At 42.7% G+C, this 22,491-nt stretch overlaps 1 protein-coding gene across 4 annotated transcripts in view; it reads right to left on the reverse strand.

Annotated features, from left to right (window-relative positions):
• WDR24 (WD repeat domain 24) overlaps nucleotides 1-22,491 on the reverse strand; it is a 178,035-nt gene that overhangs the window by 80,410 nt on the left and 75,134 nt on the right. For all 4 annotated transcript variants that reach the window (XM_086941261.1, XM_086941259.1, XM_086941260.1 and 1 more), the window contains exons 3-5: nucleotides 20,029-20,206; nucleotides 16,825-17,494; nucleotides 15,547-15,662 (exon numbers count right to left, since the gene is read on the reverse strand). In XM_086941261.1, the coding sequence (XP_086797387.1) occupies nucleotides 15,547-15,662; nucleotides 16,825-17,494; nucleotides 20,029-20,206 (964 nt within the window). The remainder of the gene's footprint in view (nucleotides 1-15,546; nucleotides 15,663-16,824; nucleotides 17,495-20,028; nucleotides 20,207-22,491) is intronic.

The raw sequence follows: 22,491 nt of genomic DNA on the forward strand, positions 1-22,491 counted from the left end.
GCCAGTCTCATAACTACCTTTAGTATTCCTATGCACAGGAAATAGAAACCGAGAGCGTCAAATTCTAAGACATCTGGAGCCAGAATCACGGTTAAAGGAGGCTGGATTGTGACACAGGAACCACTCCCATCCAAACTTTATCCACTTTACTTAGCAATTTATGAAGGCTTGGGAGAAATAAATGATGTCTGTACAATACATCTACGTGGCTTAGCTGAGGGCAGAGATGCCCAGGGCCAGTCTATGCATGTTCTCGACTTCTAGACTATTCTTGGGATCTGGAGTACAGAGTGTCCTACACAATCTTTCAAAGGTGTATGTCAAGATTCCTATTCCAATACTGTATTTTTGCACAGGTTTCTTGCTCGGAAGAGGGTTCTTTGCTTTTGTAGTAGCCAAACATTAGGCATGGAATAAGAAAGTAATTATTTGACCAATTCATCATGAAGTGAACTGCTTCTTAATAGAATTCATGGGTACCACACTGCTAAGGACCCCTCAATATGCATTGTTTGCTGTGCAATAGGACAGGCTTTGCACACAATGACAACGGTTGAAAAGATGTTCCATTGCCTGCTTAGGCCTGATCCAGACTTCATAATTCTCAAGACAGCATCTGAAAGCTTTAAGATTTTCTTCTGGGGTAAGAAAGCAACATTGCCTGGAATTGATTTTCAGTTTCAGAGAAAGGTGTATTATTATAACCATAAAAAAATGTTCAAATTCTGGGATGAAGCAGCTCGGTTATGTGCCACATGGTAAGAAGAGCCAGTCACAAACCCAGAAGTGTAGTTGCAAAATGAGTTGGAGCTCTCATGATTACGTAGATCTCGAACTGTGAGGTGGCATGGGCTAGCCCTGGAAGAAAAAACTTCAAAGATAAAGAAAAACGAAAGTTGAGCTGGTCAGGTTTTGTTTTGCATGGGAACAACTGTTCGGTTCAGTGTTCCGTGTGCACACAGAAGAGACATACCATGAGAAGCACTGCCCAGACCAAGACTTCAGCCAAGGGGAGAAGAGAGATTGTCTGGGAAACCAACTACCTAAAGCCAAGGAGACATCAAAGAGCCCCAACCTACTTGACAGCCACCCCCTAAGCATCTGTGTGATGGTTGTTAACTGTCCAGGAAAGGCTCAGTAGAGGACCCACTCAGGCAGTGGTAGCCAACGATACTTATGTGAAACCATTATGAGCTTTACAATGCACATGTTTGGAGAGGGTAACTGGCAGTTGTGAAGTGCGTGCATTGGATCCAGAATGGCTCCCATTGATCTTGGCATAAATGAGGTTCTAAGTTAACAATAAAGTGTTTGCTTATTCCAAGTGTGCCTACCAAGGTTTAGCTTTTGTTTTAAGTGAAAGCATGTGCATATGCATCTCTCTGCTAAGTGGAATGTTCTAGTGCCACCCAGAGCTGAGGACCCTATGACCATCATTGGAAAGTTGAGGCCAGTGCGGAGGTAAAAGGTAGATGCATGAGGATTAAGAGACAGGAGCACGAATGTGAAGCAGCAGTCAGGATCACAGGGGGTTTAGGTAGGAGCCATATATCATTCAGTGGCTTTAAATAGGTCTTCATACAATTAGGAACTGTTGTTATACAAGTACAGGTCATTGTACTTCGCTATGCCTTCTATTCAGGGTGGCCAGATTTTGAGAAGCAAAAACCAAGTCTAGCCAGACATAATAGTATGATTGAAGCTTTTAGCCATTTATAGTTAGGGCTAACTTTTTTCCATAAATGAAGCATTTTTGGTTTTGCCGATAACTTTGGCACAGTTCGATGAATCTTCACGATAATATAAAGACTCTGGGTGAATCATCAGGCAGGGGCTCAGAAAACAAGCATTTGCAATGCAATAGGTCTCGCATTAGGAAAGTTTGAGCTATTGGTATTGTAAATGACCAATTTTGTATTTATGTATTGGTTTTGAAAATAGCAAAATTAATATCTTTGTCATTTACAATGCCAATAGTTTTAAATTTCGCAAATGAGACAGCTATAGCATTTGTAACGCAATATGTGTTGTATTTACATGACTTAGATGTATTGATATTACAAATAACAATGGCTTGTAATTTTTTTAATAATTAATACGTAAAAAAAGGTTATTGTAAATTATAATGGCAATAGCTTAAACTTTTGTAAATAACTTTTGTGAAGATTATGTTCACTGTTTTTTATTATGATGAAAATGCAAGAACAGAAGTGAAATATTAACATCTTTTTGTGACATTTGTAATAAAGTTTGAAACATTGGGAGAACATATTTGAATCAGTCGTTGTTGAATGGTTGCACAGATTGATGCTGTGGTGGCGCTGAGTGTTGTTGTGGTGGTGCTGAGTGATGCTGTGGCGAACCGATAGATAGAGTGAGTGTGATAGATAGATAGAGGGAGGGCGATAGATAGACAGAGTGAGGCCGATAGAGTGAGGCCGATAGAGTCAGGGCGATAGATAGAGTGGTATTGTATGGAGTGTGTGTTGCATTCAGTAGAGTGTAATTATGTGGTGTGTAATTATGTGGCACTGAGTGGTATTTGGAATGTATGTTGCTTTGAGTGCAGTGTAACTATGTTGCATATAATTGTGTGGCACTGAGTGGTATTTGGAGTGTATGTTGCATTGAGTGCTGTGTACTTATGTGGAGTGTAATTATGTGGCACTGAGTGGGATTTGGAGTGTATGTTGCATTGAGTGCTGTGTAATTATGTGGCATGTATTTACGTGGCACTGAGAGGTATTTGGAGTGTATGTTCGATTGAGTGCAGTGTAATTATGTGGCGTGTAATTATGTGGCACTGAGTGGTATTTGGAGGGTATGTTGCATTCAGTGCTGTGTAATTATGTGGCGTGTAATTATGTGGCACTGAGAGGTATTTGGAGTGTATGTTGCATTGAGTGCTGTGTACTTATGTGGAGTGTAATTATGTGGCACTGAGTGGGATTTGGAGTGTATGTTGCATTGAGTGCAGTGTTATTATGTGGCATGTAATTATGTGGCACTGTGTGGTATTTCGAGTGTATGTTGCATTGAGTGCAGTGTAATTATGTGGCGTGTAATTATGTGGCACTGAGAGGTATTTGGAATGTATGTTCTATTGAGTGCAGTGTAATTATGTGGCGTGTAATTATGTGGCACTGAGTGGGATTTGGAGTGTATGTTGCATTGAGTGCTGTGTAATTATGTGGCGTGTAATTATGTGGCACTGAGTGGGATTTGGAGTGTATGTTGCAATGAGTGCAGTGTAATTATGTGGCGTGTAATTATGTGGCACTGTGTGGTATTTCGAGTGTATGTTGCATTGAGTGCAGTGTAATTATGTGGTGTGTAATTATGTGGCACTGTTGGTATTTGGAGTGTGTGCTGCATTGAGTGCAGTGTAATTATGTGGCATGTATTTATGTGGCACTGAGAGGTATTTGGAGTGTATGTTGCATTGAGTGCTGTGTAATTATGTGGCATGTAATTATGTGGCACTGTGTGGTATTTTGAGTGTATGTTGCATTGAGTGCAGTGTAATTATGTGGCGTGTAATTATGTGGTACTGTTGGTATTTGGAGTGTATGTTGCATTGAGTGCAGTGTAATTCTGTGGCGTGTATTTATGTGTCACTGAGAGGTATTTGGAATGTATGTTCTATTGAGTGCAGTGTAATTATGTGGCGTGTAATTATGTGGCACTGAGTGGTATTTGGAGTGTATGTTGCATTGAGTGCTGTGTAATTATGTGGCGTGTAATTATGTGGCAGTGAGTGGGATTTGGAGTGTATGTTGCATTGAGTGCAGTGTTATTATGTGGCATGTAATTATGTGGCACTGTGTGGTATTTCGAGTGTATGTTGCATTGAGTGCAGTGTAATTATGTGGCGTGTAATTATGTGGCACTGAGTGGGATTTGGAGTGTATGTTGCATTGAGTGCAGTGTAATTATGTGGCGTGTAATTATGTGGCACTGAGTGGGATTTGGAGTGTATGTTGCAATGAGTGCAGTGTAATTATGTGGCGTGTAATTATGTGGCACTGAGTGGGATTTGGAGTGTATGTTGCAATGAGTGCAGTGTAATTATGTGGCGTGTAATTATGTGGCACTGAGTGGGATTTGGAGTGTATGTTGCAATGAGTGCAGTGTAATTATGTGGCGTGTAATTATGTGGCACTGTGTGGTATTTCGAGTGTATGTTGCATTGAGTGCAGTGTAATTATGTGGTGTGTAATTATGTGGCACTGTTGGTATTTGGAGTGTGTGCTGCTTTGAGTGCAGTGTAATTATGTGGCATGTATTTATGTGGCACTGAGAGGTATTTGGAGTGTATGTTCCATTGAGTGCAGTGTAATTATGTGGCGTGTAATTATGTGGCACTGAGTGGTATTTGGAGTGTATGTTGCATTCAGTGCTGTGTAATTATGTGGCATGTAATTATGTGGCATGTAATTATGTGGCACTGAGTGGTATTTGGAGTGTATGTTGCTTTGAGTGCTGTGTAATTATGTGGCATGAAATTATGTGGCACTGTGTGGTATTTCGAGTGTATGTTGCATTGAGTGCAGTGTAATTATGTGGCGTGTAATTATGTGGCACTGAGTGGGATTTGGAGTGTATGTTGCATTGAGTGCTGTGTAATTATGTGGCGTGTAATTATGTGGCACTGAGTGGGATTTGGAGTGTATGTTGCAATGAGTGCAGTGTAATTATGTGGCGTGTAATTATGTGGCACTGTGTGGTATTTTGAGTGTATGTTGCATTGAGTGCAGTGTAATTATCTGGAGTGTAATTATGTGGCACTGTTGGTATTTGGAGTGGGTGCTGCATTGAGTGCAGTGTAATTATGTGGCATGTATTTATGTGGCACTGAGAGGTATTTGGAGTGTATGTTCCATTGAGTGCAGTGTAATTATGTGGCGTGTAATTATGTGGCAGTGAGTGGTATTTGGAGTGTATGTTGCATTCAGTGCTGTGTAATTCTGTGGCGTGTAATTATGTGGCACTGAGTGGGATTTGGAGTGTATGTTGCATTGAGTGCAGTGTAATTCTGTTGCGTGTATTTATGTGGCACTGAGAGGTATTTGGAATTTATGTTCCATTGAGTGCAGTGTAATTATGTGGCGTGTAATTATGTGGCACTGAGTGGTATTTGGAGTGTATGTTGCATTGAGTGCTGTGTAATTATGTGGCATGTAATTATGTGGCACTGTGTGGTATTTCGAGTGTATGTTGCATTGAGTGCAGTGTAATTATGTGGTGTGTAATTATGTGGTACTGTTGGTATTTGGAGTGTATGTTGCATTGAGTGCAGTGTAATTCTGTGGCGTGTATTTATGTGGCACAGAGGTATTTGGAATGTATGTTCTATTGAGTGCAGTGTAATTATGTGGCGTGTAATTATGTGGCACTGAGTGCTATTTGGAGTGTATGTTGCATTGAGTGCAGTGTAATTATGTGGCGTGTAATTATGTGGCAGTGAGTGGGATTTGGAGTGTATGTTGCATTGAGTGCAGTGTAATTATGTGGCACTGAGTGGTTTTATAGCGCATGCTGCCAACTAACTAATTGCCTCTTGGCACATTACTGACACCTAGTCAGTCCTATTAGCCGAAGGTTATCAATTTTAGGACTCATTTGCTGTACTTCTGAACAAACATATGAACTTCAGAATGCACGCATGCTTCCTAGGTAGCTGGTCTGCTCACCATGCCTTTTTACGGACTTTGTGGCTATGATTCTTTTGGGGGCGTCGGGGGAGGCATAGCTACTAGCCCTCTTTACCACCATCTGTTTGTGGTAACCTTGTGGGTAGGTTGCTTATTAGCAGGCCATGCTGTTGCAAGAGAAGATGGCAGAGGTGAGGGTGAGACTGCAAGTGTCTGCCTACTTAGGCACCGACAGCCATTAAAAATACGGTAGCTAATAAGGGAAATGTAATCTGCTTCTCGGCACAGCAGGATGTGACATTGTGCTGCGTTACCTTATTTCCCAGCATGCCATCTCCCCTTGGCCCCCATTGATACCGGGGTCCCGCCCCCTAGCTTACCTGCTTCAGATGGGCGGCACAGAGGGGTACGCAGAGGCAGATGTGTTTGCTTGCCGGAGACAATCTCGTGCGGCTGCAGATGGCACTGCCCGGCAGCGGGCTTTGCTCCCTGACACCCCTTCACACTCCGAGTAGTGCTGGCAGAGAGGGGCTCCATCCCATCCTCTTTAAACATGCAGCGCTTCTTTTCTATTTTTTTTTAAGTGGAAAGGAAACTAGAATTCTGGCTGACTAAGGTATTTGGACAGGATGGTTTCCAGCTACGTCGCACACTGTGCTATGGTTTGGCATTTTGCAGTAACTGTTTTCAAGTACGGTGGGTACCCTCACAGCACTATGTGCCTCGCTATCCACAGGTATAGGTTGGGTGCTGCAAACTCGTGCCAAGTTCTTTAACTTGGGAATGTAACATTTAGAAATATCACGCCCCTCGCTTATCTGTTTGTCTACTGCAGAAGAGGTTAACTTTTAGTTATTTATATATCACTTAATAACAACATTGAACCTGTTTCTAAGCTTTTCTAAGTTTCACAGATAAAGAAACCGAGGCGGAGGGAGTGACTTTCTCAGGATCTCTGCCATTTGAGTCACGCTTGACATTTTGTCTGTGTTTCTTGTGGGCGAGGGCCCGGGGGAGAGATACCGCTAACTTTTTTTTTTTTTAATGACACCCGTCATGTGATAGAAATTCGGGTTGGCTGAACCTGCTTCACACTGGAGCACCTGGGGCTTCAAATCCGCCTGTCGGGAAGGCCCTGCTGAGAAGAGAGCAGTGGACCCTGGTGCGGCACCGAGGGGGAAGGTTTGGGGCAGGGCCTCTACAGCGAGCGGCTGAGCCGAAAGGAGGCGCTGGACGTGCGAACTGGCCCTCGGCGTTGGAGCGCACAGGGCGTCGGGCTGACTGGCGGCAATGGTGAGTGAAACTCCTGGCAGAACGGACCGCACCTTGAGGGCCAGTGAAGCGGGTGTGTTTTCTGCATGGACCTGGACCCCAGCCACAGCAGTGCATTCACATGTGTGAGAAGCAGTGGGTTCAGGGCCAGGCATTCTTACAAGCCCCAAAAGGAGCCCTGTTAAATAAAAGTTTATCTATATTGGACTAACGTTGCAGTAGTCTGTACGAGGAACATTGGACCGTAGTTGTGTGCTCCCTACGACATGGGTGCGTCTGTCGGTAATGCTGTTTTGCATTTGTACTTGGATTGATTTATGCATTTTATATTCCTTAGTTTAGCAAACCACCGCATGCAGCTTTTCTAAATTGATATTTCATAATTACAGAGCGGTTTTCGAAGTTGAGTGGATGGAAACGGAGCGTGCGTGCGCATTACAAAAACGAAAGTGACATGTGCACATGCATTTGTTCACGAGCGCGTACACAGAAGCCAATCTGCGGGTGTCCGGTCTGTATCACTTGGCAGACAAGACATAAAACAATACATCCTTCTGCGATACCTAAACAAGCACTGCACTGTGGGGGAGAGATCGGCGACAGTGAAGGTGCCTGCGAGAGGCTCATGTGGCGTCTCAAAATTGAAAGCAGGAGTGCGAGAACAGACGCTGCTGACGCCGCCGTACACGCTCACAGCTCATGCCAGCAGCAAACGCGCGCTCACGAGGCCAAATCCGAGATGGAAAATGCGCGCCACAGTCTGGTGTCCACATATTCAAGCATATATGTATACTAAAGTATACTGGAGGTCCATCGCTACGCTCGACCTAAAAAGGAGGTCCCAAAACGATTTTTCCCCATGCAATGTCTATGGGGATTTTGCAAGGTTTAGACACGGCTACAGCCGAACTGCTGAACAGAATTACACGAAATTTGGCAGAAAGCTAGATATTGGTCCACAGATTGTGCTTTTTGTGATTTGGGGTAAATCTGTTCAGTAGGTATTAAAGAAAGAAACATATAAATATCTAGGGACACGGATAGTCTGCAGATTCGCTGGTACCCGCAAATCAGAAGCCCAAAGCCAATCCCTGCGGCCATCCCCCACCACCACGGCTGAAGGTCATGCATAGCAGTTGTTGTATTAACGTACTGAAATTATATATGACTAAGTAAAAAATAAATAGAATTTAATTGAAGGTTACAGTGACGTTCTAATTAGGTTCACGTTTTATCCACACAAAACCATAGAAATGTAGCCATTATAGTTATACTTATCTGAAGAAACTATAATTCGTACCGTTAATTAACTTTAGACCACGAGTTATAGTTTCTTCAGATAAGTACAAGTAGAACTATAACTGATGAATTTCTATGGTTTTATGTGGGTAAAACGTGAACCTAACTATAATGTCTCTGTAACCTTTAATTTTCTCCAGTGATTTATATAAATATATATATGTATATTCCAAAACAAAACTCCCCAATAATGACGTAAACAGCACTCCAACTATGAATTCAAAGGTATTTTATTTTCGATTTAGTTCATCCACATGTTTCGGCTGGCTCTCGCAGCCTTGTTCGCGATGACATTCGCCATGTGTCTATATCATTATATACATTGAGATGACCCAGGATATCAGCGAAGAAACCATTAAGACCTTTGTGTGTGTGTGTGTGTGTGTGTGTGTATTATATTATATTATATATATATATATATATATATATATATATATCTGTCAAAAAAGATGGTGGGGGGGGGGGGGCCTGCTTGAAGGGTCGACATTCCACAAATTCTTCTCTGGTCTGGCTTATGTCCAGTGGTTACTGGACTACCAGTCGTCTGTTGCCCCCGTCATAGGTCAATCCTGCAAGGGTCGATAACTTTACTTCTGAGGGTCACAGCAATTCTCGGACAGCACTCCTGGGATCAGCTCTGTGTGTCGGGTCTAGGTCCTCGGTGGTGCATGGCATTTGTGGTTGCGCCTTGAAGACTCTGGGCTAACAACTTGCACCAGCAGGCTTCTTCAGATGTTGTGTCCTTGTGCTGTAAACAGGAGAGTCAGTTGGTCCTTTGAGTTCTCTTGGCTTGGTTGGTCTCTGAAGACAGCTCCTCGTTGAGCAGGATACGGCAGGCACAGTCCCTCTCTTCCCTAGCCACTAGGTGCACTCCTCATTGGTGTGCAGCCTCTCTTTGCTGGTCTCTTGGTGCAGCAAGGCAGTTGTCCTTCGGTCCTTCTTCTGAGTCGGCGAGAGCAGAGGTCTGGGACCAGTCGTGCACTCTTTATGCTCGGAGCATGCGGTTGGTAGCTAATGGGCTTCTAGGTTTCCTCCCACCTGGTGACAACTTTCTGTGAAGTGCAGCATCCCTTCTCTGCCTCCCGTACCAGTCTGTCTTCCTCAACAACTGAGCAGCCACCTCCCTTGATGCTACACATCATCCTTAAAAGGCGGCTTTAGTTTTGTAGCCTGCTTTTGGGCTAACACCCAAGTAGCTTCCTACAGGAGGGAGGCTACACCTCCCTGGCCTGCAAACATCATTGTTCTCCTTCCTGGGAGTCATTAGCTACCGTCTCTCCAAGAGGGTAGAAAGCAGTCAGGTGAAGCAGGCTCCATCTGTGCCCGGGAAGGCAAAGGAGTGTCATCTTTTCTAAATTTACACATTGTGACAAGTTACGTTAATTTCAACATGGGATAAAAGTCGGGCTTAATATAACAAGTGGTTTGATATCTTGAAGTGCCCATTTAGTCGCACCCTTCAGCAGTTAGCACAGCCGTGGGGTCAGTGTGTAACCCTGTACTCGCCAATTGGGCAACCATTTGTTTCTGCAGTAAAAAACAGCTGTTTTGCTTGTTTTACATCAGGACATGTAGTCATGCCTTTGTCATCTTTTGCACCTTGCCTTTAGTGCTCAGTAGTACACATGTCCAGGGCAAGTGATGGCTTTGCCATTTGCTATCAATGGCAAAGTCAGGCTAGCAGTGCACAACTGCCCTACCAGACTTCAGTGACGGATAGGAGGACTTTTTTACTTTGGGGGGAGGGGGGGAAAACCTCCACCGTGGCAAAATCAGTGCTGCAAGCTCTGGGGTACTGCTCGAATTTACATGCCCTGGTTGCCAGGGTACCAGTTACTAGGGACTCATAGGTAAGTTAGCCACTTCCAATTGGGTATAGCCATTTCAACATACACTTTAGGGTCATGACACTAGCACTGATGTCTGGTTAGCAGGCCTTAGTGGACTCAGTAAAAAAACAAGCAGCATCATTCGACAAACATGTGCTGATCATACAAAAAGAGGCATTTACTTGCACACAGGGTAAAGACATGTACCAGGAAAAGGCAGTTCATAGATGTCTTAAGGGAATCGATAAGTTATTGAAAGAGATAATCTCACACTTAGTAACCCTCAGATCTAAAACTCAGTACTTTGTTAACTGAACATGTACTGGAGGCTGCGCATTCCACCACCCAAGTGTTGAACTTGCTTACTTTTGGCGCAGACAAGTTTCTTGGATTGATTAGGAGATAACAGAAAATTGAAGTAATAGTACAAGTTGGTCCACAGCATATGGGAATATGAACATGGATTGAAAATGTACACCAGACTCGCTGTAGAGTCCTTTACCATAATTTGATTCAGGGGTAGTTCCTTCTAAAATTGAACATTTGATCTTACAACATGATGACACATTATGCAAAAGCTCTTTACAAAAACAAAAAGCTGACAGTGTAAAACATTTTGCTGACAACTTTCATACAACAGACTCACGATTGTGGAAGAAAACAATAAGCTGCAAATAAACTTCATTGCACCAGTCACTGGGGGATCAAAAAGATATTCCATTAAGACCAATGAGAGCAGTGAGGTGTCTCCAGCATGTCAAAGCACCTACTAACCACTGGAACAAGGTTGTTGATGGGAGTGTCCATGGATATAAGGGCCGTCCACACATGCTGAATGGCAAAAAAAGAGGGATACTGAAGGAAATCACACACACAAAAAATCACTAAGAAAGGCCAAGAGGGCCAACAGCTGTGCACTTTAATTCCAACTATATGCCTTTTATTGTTTCTAATACTATAAAGCTACTGTGGAGGCTAAGCATGATTTTGCCAACTCAAAAGTTGAGCAACCACTTGACCTAAAAAATCTTGTTGTTCACATACTGTACTCGACTGTGAGATAAACCTGGGAGACATGCCATCTGAGGCCTTAAAACAATGCCGAGACCTTTAAACTCTGATTTACATTAAATGGCTATCAATCATAGTTTTTAACTGGTGGACGGAAAAGGGAAAACCCCTTTATAGCCTGCTAGACTATGGTAATACTCACTAAATGACTTTGGGACATTGAAACCTTAGTCTAAACATTTTTGTGGACAGTAAATAATAAACAAACAAAAAAAACATACACATTGCAGTTGCGGGAACTGCAAAGCTAGTGTGGAGCAGACATCAGTAGAAATCAGTTTTTTTGAGGATAAGGGACAAAATTTGCAATACTAAACAAGTGACTATTGGATGACTACATAATTAGCGATCAGATGAAGTCTTACTTCCATTAACACCTTGGCTGCGGCTAGAATTCTGCGCCGGTGCTGGACATTCCAATCGCGGGCGTGGTCATGACGGCTCCCAGCTGTCATCAGCACATGCCCACCGTGACTCATGACGACTGGGAGCAGTCATCAGCACCGAAGGGTTAAAGAAAACTAATGCTTTGTTCACTATTCATTTGCCTGGCGGTTGGCACATATTAACAGCCCCCCTGAAAAGGGATGCATGCACTAGCTGAGCGACAGAGAATATTGACCTTGAACCCTCAGGCACAACCAGTTTGCCCTCATACGTCAATTCGTTGAAGACACCAACCAAAGTTCAGAAACCAATTAGAGATGGGCTGCTATTGCTTTCCATCACCTGCACACACTTGAAACTGCAGGCGGCAATCCTATACTTCCTTCCAGGTTTCTCTCCTCTTTCATCTTCACAACTTTTATTTTACCTCTTATATTTATGTAGTGCGGGGCCTCGTAGAACCTGAGCAAGGTCCAGGTGAGGTGAGGTCCATTTCCCTACCATGAAGGGTGAGCATAAATACAATATTTTCTTTGAAACTGTTTTTGGTGAAACACATTGTATAGGTAATTGACATAGTAAGTTTATAATGACTATGCATTTTCCTCCATAGAATTCGTATTTCCTATCTGACATGGAGGGTTAATGTCATTGGTTGGTACAGGTTGTATCGTACTCAACCCTTTTACATTCTACTTTTTCACTTTGGTGGTGGTGGTGTTTCTTTTGTTTCATCACTACTTAGTGCAACTATTGTAAGAACAGAGGCCCTGACGAATGCCATGGGATGAAATACCCGCTAGGCAGAAACATGTTGGCCTGTTATTAGACAGATATTTGTTGACTGTCCTTTTTTTGCACTGTTCTATGTTTTTAATTAGGAGGTGTGGTTCGTCCGTAAAATAAAGAGGAGGACACTCCATCCTATTTTAAAGCCACTATTTTTTCTGTTGCACGATTTCTCACTTGACCATCAAAGATCAGCCATCATTGTTGGTCTGTTTGTATGGGTGGACCAAATCCTTGACCAGCAACTAATGGTGCGGCGCTTTAAGTTCCAATGATCAGGGGACTAGCCTGATTTGCACCGGGGTTTGGCCATATGATGGGACTGATCATTGAGTCAATTTGATGGTAACCCTTTGCTAATTGTTTTGGATTTGTCAACCATGTATGAATGATTTGTACTGTGTTGGTCTTTCCTATACATATAGTGTTCACCTTGTTTTGAAATAAGCTGTCTTGATGTGACTCATCCACCCTGAGATTCTATTAACTCGGATTGACAGTGCAGCCACATAACTAAGCTGGTAGACCCCCCTGTTTTTTGTGTTATACATATGTAAGTAGCTGGGGATAATAATCAGGTAGGGGTCTTTAAATTAAATATCCCTTGGACCCTCTCTAAACGGTTTGGTTGTTGATTATCTTCACAACTTAGCCCAAACTAATTGAAAACATGCATCCTAATTCAATCAGTCAAAAAGTATAATTGTATAGCTACAGATATTCCAAAGCATGGCCTGACCAAACTCTTAGCCAGTGGAAGTTGAAAGCAAGTGCTTTAAAAAAAGTATGGCGCACAGCATCATACAGATTTACTTTGCAGATGGTATCCAGTACAACGTGTAGGCTCTGCAACAGAAAGTCCGCTTCAGCAGCGTGTGCATGATCACCGCTTGTACGAGGTGGACCAAAATCTATGACCAAAAAATCTATGAACACAACAGACGTCTTGCAGCGGCTAACCCAGGGAAGGGTAGCAAAACTTTTGTCAAATCGACACAAGTCTGAGGTTCCTAGCGGCATGTAGATATTGGAAGAACATCTTAGTATCCAAAGATTGATACAATAATAAAGTCAGAGAATGTGCTAGCTCTTAAGAGCTTTTGGGAAAAAGAAAAATGGTAACAGGCAGAAGAGTTGAGAAATACGCCTCCTTGTAAAAAAGATCACGTGACAAGTGGGAGGAAATAGGAATGCAGCTCGCTTACTACCATTTGCTGGAGTAACTTTGGGAGGAATGTGCTTTTCTGAGATCAGTGTAATATCACTGGACAGCATGGGTTCAATGAATCTGGGCATTGTGGGACAAGCATGGTGACTTGTCTTATTCAGAAGTGCGGGATTCTATGCAGAGTTTGGAAGAAACCCACTATTACAAACATTTTAACATTGTAAAATTACAAAGAAAGTCCTGTACTTATCATCATGTTGTCCTCCTCTGTGTAACTGGCAAATCATGTTAAATCAGAGCATATAATATTACGATGCTCTGAATAAATATTTAAATGAATAGCAAAGGGAGGGAACAGCTGATCTCACTTGCCTTGAACAAGAAATCATGAATATAATTTAAAGAATGTAATCTTGCCGGAGTGGCCTGAAAAGGCGGCTCAGTCTGTCCCATCACAGGCAAAGCTAGACATGTGGCTTGTAGTGCAACTCTAGGTTGCTCAACAGGCCAAGCTAGTTCTGCTGTTGTGCATTTACTCTCCAGATAGATTCTGGCTGTTAGTGCGTCTGATGCAAAGTGAAGAAAAGAAACACATTTTCTTTTACAAGAATAACAGTTCACTAGACAGAATAGGTAGATGAACATGAAAAATGCTCACAAAGTTCCAACTTTTACAACTTATTAGTAGCATATGGCTCATATTGGTTTCATTAGTGGGACGCGGCAGCGCGTGAGCTTTTATGTGATTTTATGATTAATGAAGCTGTAAAGGTCTCAAAAGCGGTCAGAAGTGGTGTGGGCAGTAAGGAGAGGAGTGCCAAGTTGTAAGCCCAAGGCGTTGTGATGGAAGGGATAGAAGGAAAGAGCGGGCAAGTACAGATGGGTTAAGCAGGGGTATTTCAAGTATGGAGCGGCGTTTCAAGCAAGTGTGAAAATTGTAGTCAGTGACTTGGGGCCTGATTTTGATCTTGGCGGACGGGTTTCTCCGTCACAACGGTGACGGACATCCCGTCCGCCAAAGTATAAATCCCTGGGATATCATGGGATTTATATTTCAGCGGACGGGATATCCGTCACTGTTGTGACAGAGTAACCTGTCCGCCAAGATCTAAATCAGGCCCCAAGTCTTCAAAATTCAGCTGAACAGATTTTAAATTAATAAAACAAATCTGTGTGTAGACTTTTGTCTAATGTTCTGAGATGTTTATCAATTTTAAGTTGTGAAACTGTGAGCTCCTAAATCTCTGCAGCAGCCCCTGCAATTATGGATGTGGATCTTTTAACAAAAGGCTTACCAGGAGCCCAGCACTAGCAATTTTTTAACACCCAAATTTGATCACATTCGGCTTTGTGGCCTTTTGTGAACACATGCCGACATATATACATGTACATTTGGGGAAGGTAAACTTGGGGTGAATGTGCTTAGGCGGAATAGTGACATTCGTGGACTCACTGGAGATATGACCTGGGAGAAAGGAGAACATTGAAATTAACTTAAAAGTGTATATAAATTGTAAATTGCAGGTGGTAATTTTTCAGAGCGACTTATTCAATGGCCAGGATTAGCCATGGAGAACGCTGGGAAAAGGCAGTTAGTGACGCTTATGTGTGTTCTGGGTTACGCTTGAATCAGTGTGATGTGTCCGAGTTTTTTGCAACCCTTAGTTGATTAATTATCTTAGCCAAGATAAAATTACACATTAAATGCATGATATGGATGAAGCGGGGACTCTAAACAGTGGCCTCAAAAGGACTAAGGATTGTCTCCAAATGCATGCATAACACATAAAGGAACCAAAGTAATAATAATAATAATAATAATCCACATTTGTAAAGCGCGAACAATAACCCGTAAGGGTCTCTAGGCACTGGGAGCCATCGGGAAGATTAAGCAAGCTATTGCCCAGAGTCACATGGTGCTGGGCTAATCTGCCGCCAGAGCCGGGGATCGAACCGCGATCCCCAGATTCCAGCGTCAGTCGCCCTGGCCGCGGCGCCACAACTCTCCCCTAAAAGTCCACATATTCAGAGCTTTATATGCTCTGATTTGGTTTCAAATTCTCTCTCTCTGATTTACCTATTAAGAAGTGGAAGAGCTGAGCCACTCTTGCCAATGCTGTGGTTCATGTTGGCGGACTGCATGGTTCCAGGGCTTGAATAAATAATTCTTAGCATTGTCCATGTCTGAGCCACCTGTGAAAGAAAATTATTTAAAGAATGAGAAGAATAAATGCAGGACAAGACAGGACATGAAATGAATGATCATCCTCAGAAGCTCTCACTAAAGGCACCCAGGCGGGTCAGTGCCGGGGCCAAAGGATTTAACCAAGTACACTTTGCAATAACAGCGCCCAAACACTGCAGCCGTTCAAGTTTACTAACAGCAGTCCAGCTAGTACCATAGGATGCAAAGAGTATTTTTTTCAAAGTCGGGACATTACTGATTTAAGGGTACTACATCGCAAACAGTTCCACGACAATATGCGTGTGTGGAGTTAATGCATCACCGATCATGTGAACCACAGCTATTTTGCGCAAATCCATTCACACTGCACAGATTTAAACATCATGGCCATTCAATCCTTTTCTTCTCCATGAACACAAAAATGGTGGCTATTTGTGTCAAATCGGTGCTTCTCCCATGGGGTACAGGGCTGATCTCAAACTAGTCACAAACCCACCAAAAAAGGAACCACCTGATCAGTCATTTGTGAATGGAGAATCTAGCAGGCGACAGGTTCTGTAACTAGAAGCCAAATTCTCAAATCACGGAGTGCCCAAAATCTCGTGCAGAGAATTTACCCTGCTCCCCCTGGCCCTAGTGCAGCTGGATTCCCCAAACATTGTAATCAGATAGCCTGCTAGAGCTTCAGCACTTTAAATGTCAGTCACACTTCCTAGCCTCTACTCGGTATTCCAATGACCGTGCCATTTGTCACAAGAAAACTAGAATCCATCCTTAGACAACTTCAAAAAAACAAAAAATAAATTAGCCTCAAAACCACACAGTAACATAGAGCGTGGTTCTCAGGTCACCCAACATCAGTCCAACACCTCACAAATAAGGGCATGCAACTCTTCAGGCATTAGACATGTTCCTGGCACACACAAAAGGCACGCTCAGTGCCAGCGTGCATTACAAAATGAATGATGTAGATGGCAGGCAGGACAGCTCACCAAACACCAGACAAGCACACAGCAGTCCTGCCACTGAATGAGCACACAGATCATCCAGCACCAGATGACTGAGTAATCCATTCGCTACTAGACACTTGCATAGCCCCATTGGACTAGGCAGTATGCATCCCACCCAGTACCAGACAAGTCAAGGTCCATTCAACACCTGGCACAGTACCTGGAAACGATTAAGCTCTTTTGCAATCTTTGCATTGTGGTCACACAACTCTCCAAGAGGTCGGCCAGCTAGTGCATACTCTTTAGCAGTCGTCACAAACCAGCTCATAGAGTTACTGTCCAGGTCTGTTTCAAAGACGCTCAGGGCACTGGAGATGTTCTCGAACTGCTCCATAGGATCAGGCTTACGTAAGAAAAAAATTGGATGGCGCCGATCACCGGGATATGGCTTGCGGTTGGAGTCTGAGGATATCAAGCTCTCCTTTGCGGCAAAAGCAAGGTCTCCGAAGAGCCCATAGCACAGGCCCTCAGGATTGGCCCGTTCAATTGGCTGACAGGCGTCCTTAAAGATATGCTGATACAAAGTGCTGTCCTTGGAGCCAGACAGGAGGAAATAGGGGTCGTGCAGGTGGCGCCAGACAATGCCAGTTGTTACATCTTTGTGCTCCTCAAACATGGCAAAAGGGATAAAGGGCCGGCGAACATCCCACACATAGATGTTATGGTCCACCATCATTGAGCAGGTGCCAATGTGGTACTTGCGCTCAGGCCGCCACTTAACACGTGCCACAGAAGCAATTGTCTGAACACAATATATTTCCTTGGCTCGGTTGGTGTTCATGTCCCAAACTTTTACCATCTTATCACGACCCCCTGTGGCCAGCCAGCCCCTGTAAAAGGAGAAAAATGTCATTAGTTCACAACATTGGAAGACCAGATTCAGATTTCTTTGTTATAAAGTCTCTACTCATTGCATCTCTTGCAATCTTTACTTCCTTCTTTAATTCAGTTTTCTTCAGCACCCTCTTGTAAGCACCCCAGCTCCTATCAACGTACGGTGACTAGGCTATAACCTAACTCCTGGTTCTCTCAAGAATGCGTGTCTTCAGGAATACAGAATTGCTCACAGTATCTCAGGTGGCGATCTGATTGAAGCTTGAAGGCTACTACAGATAAGTGATTAAAACACACATGAACCACAGTTACTACTGGTCTATAAACATCTGCTACTTCCTGTCCCTCCCCTTAACATCTTCCATGCCCGCAAGCTTTGTAGGCACATTGGGCAGAAATGGAGTGGAAAAAAAGAGGGAGGGTGGCACTTTGGGAGTTTAGATCTCTTGTCTGCAAGTACAGACTCCCCAAAGTGTCTATATTTAAGACAGACTCTGACTGCTTCTCGCACAGTTACAAGGTCTCAAGTTGGATCACGTGACCAGGTACTATTCAGACTCGTTTCACAGTTGCTCTAGGGCCATCCTGTATGAAGTATGTTAAGCTTAAAACAGCATTACATGAGCAGCTTGTTATCCCAGTTTCCACATAGCTGCATCCATAGATAAGGCTTCAGGCATTCCTGTAATCGTCTCATGCAAAGGCGAGCAGGAAAAATTAGGAAACTGGAAGTAAGTACAAAAAGGCAGGCCTACAGTTGCAGTATTCCGTAACCACTAATACAGGTTTTTAAAACTTGCCCCTAAGCACTTTATAAAAAAACATGCAGAATAAAAAAAATTAAAAAGCCTATAGGATTGCACTAAAGCTTTCTTTACACGGGTAAAGTATATGAATTTCCTCAATTGTTTCCTACTTCATCAACATACCTGGAAGGCAGCACCTGGAAGATACAAACAAGTTTCTTTCTCATGAATTTGGGACCCATTATAAGTATGACTCCATGTGAAAAGCTCTTAGGCGAACCTAGGCGTTCACAGTTGGAATGACTGTTTCTGCACTCTCCCCCAGTTGCAAGAGATTAGAGTGGAGCGACGTAGCTATTTTCCCTTTGAGTGATGACAAAAATCTAAGGATGCTTAAGGATCTAGTCCCACGTCATTTTCTGCAACATCACCCTGATACAGTACAAACAAGGTTTCATGTTAGGGATGCCTGTGGTAACTATCTCTCAGAATTGATCTTGTTAAGTCAGCAAATTGACACTGCAAACCATAGCAATAATGATACACATTTTAACTTATATTCTAGATAGACCGTCTCTAGCGCTTGGTGCACTGTAAACGTGGCATCCGTCTATACCAACCCAAGAACCCATATCAGAAATCGATTTGTTCTATTTTGAGAGGGTATTCTAACCCAGCATCTCCATACATAGCCACACGTTTGGCCAGACTGATTGTAAGTAAGGGTGGTTTATGTACTCCTTTTTGCTCTTGCAAAACTAAAAAACGCACCATTAGGTCAAATTAAATTAATACATATGAAGCATAACAAAAAGTCCCAATTAAGATTAGCGTCAAACATGGTACCCAGGTAGGCAAAATAATTCACCTTTTAAGAGTTGTACCATTAAGTTTATACAGTTTATTTTTTTATGTTTTGGACTCCAGGGACGTGATCTGCGTTTTTGCTACAGTGGTCTTGAGTCCAAAAATTCCCATGTGTACTACATACTTATTTACAAAACGCTAAAGAAAGACCACTTGTGCTCGATATCAATACGGCGTCGGCTGCATACAGCAGCAGGTTGACTGTAGCTGATATAGCCTTTGGAGCATGGTCACAAACCTTTCCTGAATTCACATCTCCCAGAAGATATGCCAGAGTTTCGACTTGCCAATGTGAAATGAGGATGGGTGAAGACACTGCAGCTTCCCAATGTGTGTGGTGAAAGCATTTGCGAAGGAAGAAGCAGTAACAGAAATTGTTTTCAGAGGGAGGTCCCACTTTAGAATTATTGGAGTCCTTGAGGGTATGTGTAGGGATTAAGAGAAAAAAGCCTCAAAATGCTGGCTTGAAACAGTTTCTCCCAATAGCTATAGCCCTCATATATTTTCAAGTGGGTCTGCATGGTGCAAATGCTTTGTCAGGGGAAAGGCAGTTCAGGCACCCACAATGAAATCTTTAAATATGATCTCCCCATCATATTGGGAAAGTATTTGAAGAAACCCATGCTTTCACTGAAATAATGGTAGGTCAAACAAGTATTTCTTTATAAACGTGAGAGAAGATGGGGGAAAGAAACCGGAGGGTGAAGAAAAGATGCCTACTGAAGGTTCATGAGAACAGTTCTGTTTTTTTTATGACTCTGGTCAGGGAAATATATAAGAACGAAAGTGAACTGTCTGAAATGGGGGCAGGCATCTGCCAAAAACTAGGCTCAATTTTTTCAATGTAAAAACGCAATTTAAAGAAGCAAGAGCACACACATACAAAAGCAGTCAGGAAAACACCCTCCCACCCCCACCTGTCCTCTGGATGCCAGTCACAGCAGAAGACAGGCCCGTTATGGGCAGTGAACATTCGCTCATAGCGATCTGGTCGCCGGATGTCCCAAAGCTGCACATTTCCATTCTCAAAGGTTGCAGCAAAGGTGAAGTAATCGCGGATACTGAACTGGACATCTCGTACACTCTCTGACTGACCTGACAAGAGAAACAGAGGAAAACACAGAGTCACAATTTATATAAAGCAATGTCTACAATGTTGTTAAGAGTTTGTGTTGGACCACATTCAATCTTTTGTCTAACATAATCCAGACCAATAGGCTGATTAGTTTACAGGTAGTTTGTCAATTTTAAAGCATAAATTAAAAATCTGGATACTATTTTTAGTTTACCAGACAGGTGGGTAAAGGGGATGAACAAAAATATTGCTACATGAAAACATGTCTGGTTCCCCGCAATTTCTTAGTCTTGGGCATGGATATAGAGCAACTGCAGATCATATACTAGATATATATGGAAAAAACATTGCACAACATTGCATAATGCTCATTACTCCCAGCTGTACAGGTAATACTTTCTCAGTATAACCGTGCACTTGTTGGACAAAATAAACATCAAATCTTTGCAAATCTGATTCTTTGCACACCATCAGGAAATGTTGGCCTTAGTCCTGTGAGCTGCCAGTGCACCATCTGTACCCCTAACCTGGCACAGTAACAGGTGGAATGTGCAACCTCAGAACATCACAAGCCTAACTCCCCAAGTACATCGTGGAAACAGATCTAGAATTCTTTTATTTGGTAACTCATGCATACCCAAAGAGATCCACAGGAAATATACAACGTGGCATTTAAATATTTAATGTAGCAATAGGATTCTTGTGTTAAATATGTGTGTTGCACTTATTAATAGAAGGAAACAAAGCAAAGTAATCAGCATCACGAAAATAATAAAGAAAATGAACAACTCAACCATTGTGCAGTTACACAGATTATATGCTCGTATAAGAGTACTGTTCTATTTTGTGCTTCTACCTAGCGCTAACTATCGTATTGTTTCTAGTATGGGTGAAGGTGCCAGAATCCCTGTAGGGTGATCTAACTACCCCGTTACCTGTGGGTAAGTGTCATCAGGGGGCCCGTCTTGGTGGAGAGCTGGGCATCACTCTTCGCAGGAGGTAAACAGGAATTAGCTGGGCTGGTATTCCGACATGAGGAGACCTCAGCAGTGTCAGCAAAATGCTCCTCTGTCTTAACAAAGGAGTGATGTTTATAAAATAAACTTCACTCATGTAATCATGCCGAAACCCCTAGTGACGACGATATTGTTGATTATTTTGTGATAGCTCTGTCGCTGGGCGGAGAATAACAAACAACAGCATTTTGCATAGTGAACTTAGTCTTTGTACAGACTGTTCAAGGCACTCGATAATATGCCTACGAAGAAGTATATATGTAAGCAAAGCCATTTCAGAGAATAATATCTTGCACAGGCAGGAAAAACAAGAGTGTGACAAATGTCAGCGTTTACGAAAAGAAGGCAACATTAAAACGTGAGCATGTAAAGCAGTGGCGTACCTACTCGTGCCTTAATGGGACACCCCTGGATCATGGATTCATCATAAGCAGCATGAACCATAGGAGTATCTTCAGCTATTTCTGGATATACTGTGCTAGAGTATCAGATTAGGGATTCTTTGTTGAATTAGACAGACCCGACCCAATATATAGAATATGATATAACAGTGTATCCCCAAGAGCAGTGGTTCCCAAACTTTTTTCTACGTGTGGCTCTTTCTGGATATACTGTGCTAGAGTATCAGATTAGGGATTCTTTGTTGAATTAGACAGACCCAATATATAGAATATGATATAACAGTATATCCCCAAGAGTTGTGGTTCCCAAACATTTTTCTACGTGTGGCTCCGTTGACCGGTCATTGCCCGAGGCTCCCCACTGTTACTTTTTGGGAGGATGGGAAGGGGGGGGGGGGTATGCTCAGCCTTGGGAGTACTTGCATTTTATTTCCTGAAAATAATTGGAATGAAGCGGATGAAGAAGGTATTATAATCATATATGCAGGTTGTTTCATATTACTAAGGCAACGCCTCTGATAACATATTCCTAGTTACACTTCTTTGCCCATACCCTCTCAAACTTTATCCCACTTACAGTGCTAAATAGCACCCCTATGCATGTAGACCCCCTTGCCAAAGTGTTTCTGCGCTTAAAGAATATTTGCATGCACTTCCATTTCTACCCATGTCATACGTGCCAACGCACCTGGTCTCAGCAGGATGACTCACAATTTTTTAAACCACATACAGCTTTATTTTTGCTGTCTCCTCCATAAAATTAGCTCCAAATCAATGCAAATAAAATAAATTCCTTTGATTTTCTTTTTTTATTTAAACATCCCTCTTTTTTGCTTCCAAATGTTGGCATTATGCCATATATTGTGTTTTATTTCCCTGTGCTCAAGG

This window comes from Lissotriton vulgaris, chromosome 10, assembly GCF_964263255.1.
Source record: "Lissotriton vulgaris chromosome 10, aLisVul1.2, whole genome shotgun sequence".
Lineage (NCBI taxonomy): Eukaryota > Metazoa > Chordata > Amphibia > Caudata > Salamandridae > Lissotriton > Lissotriton vulgaris.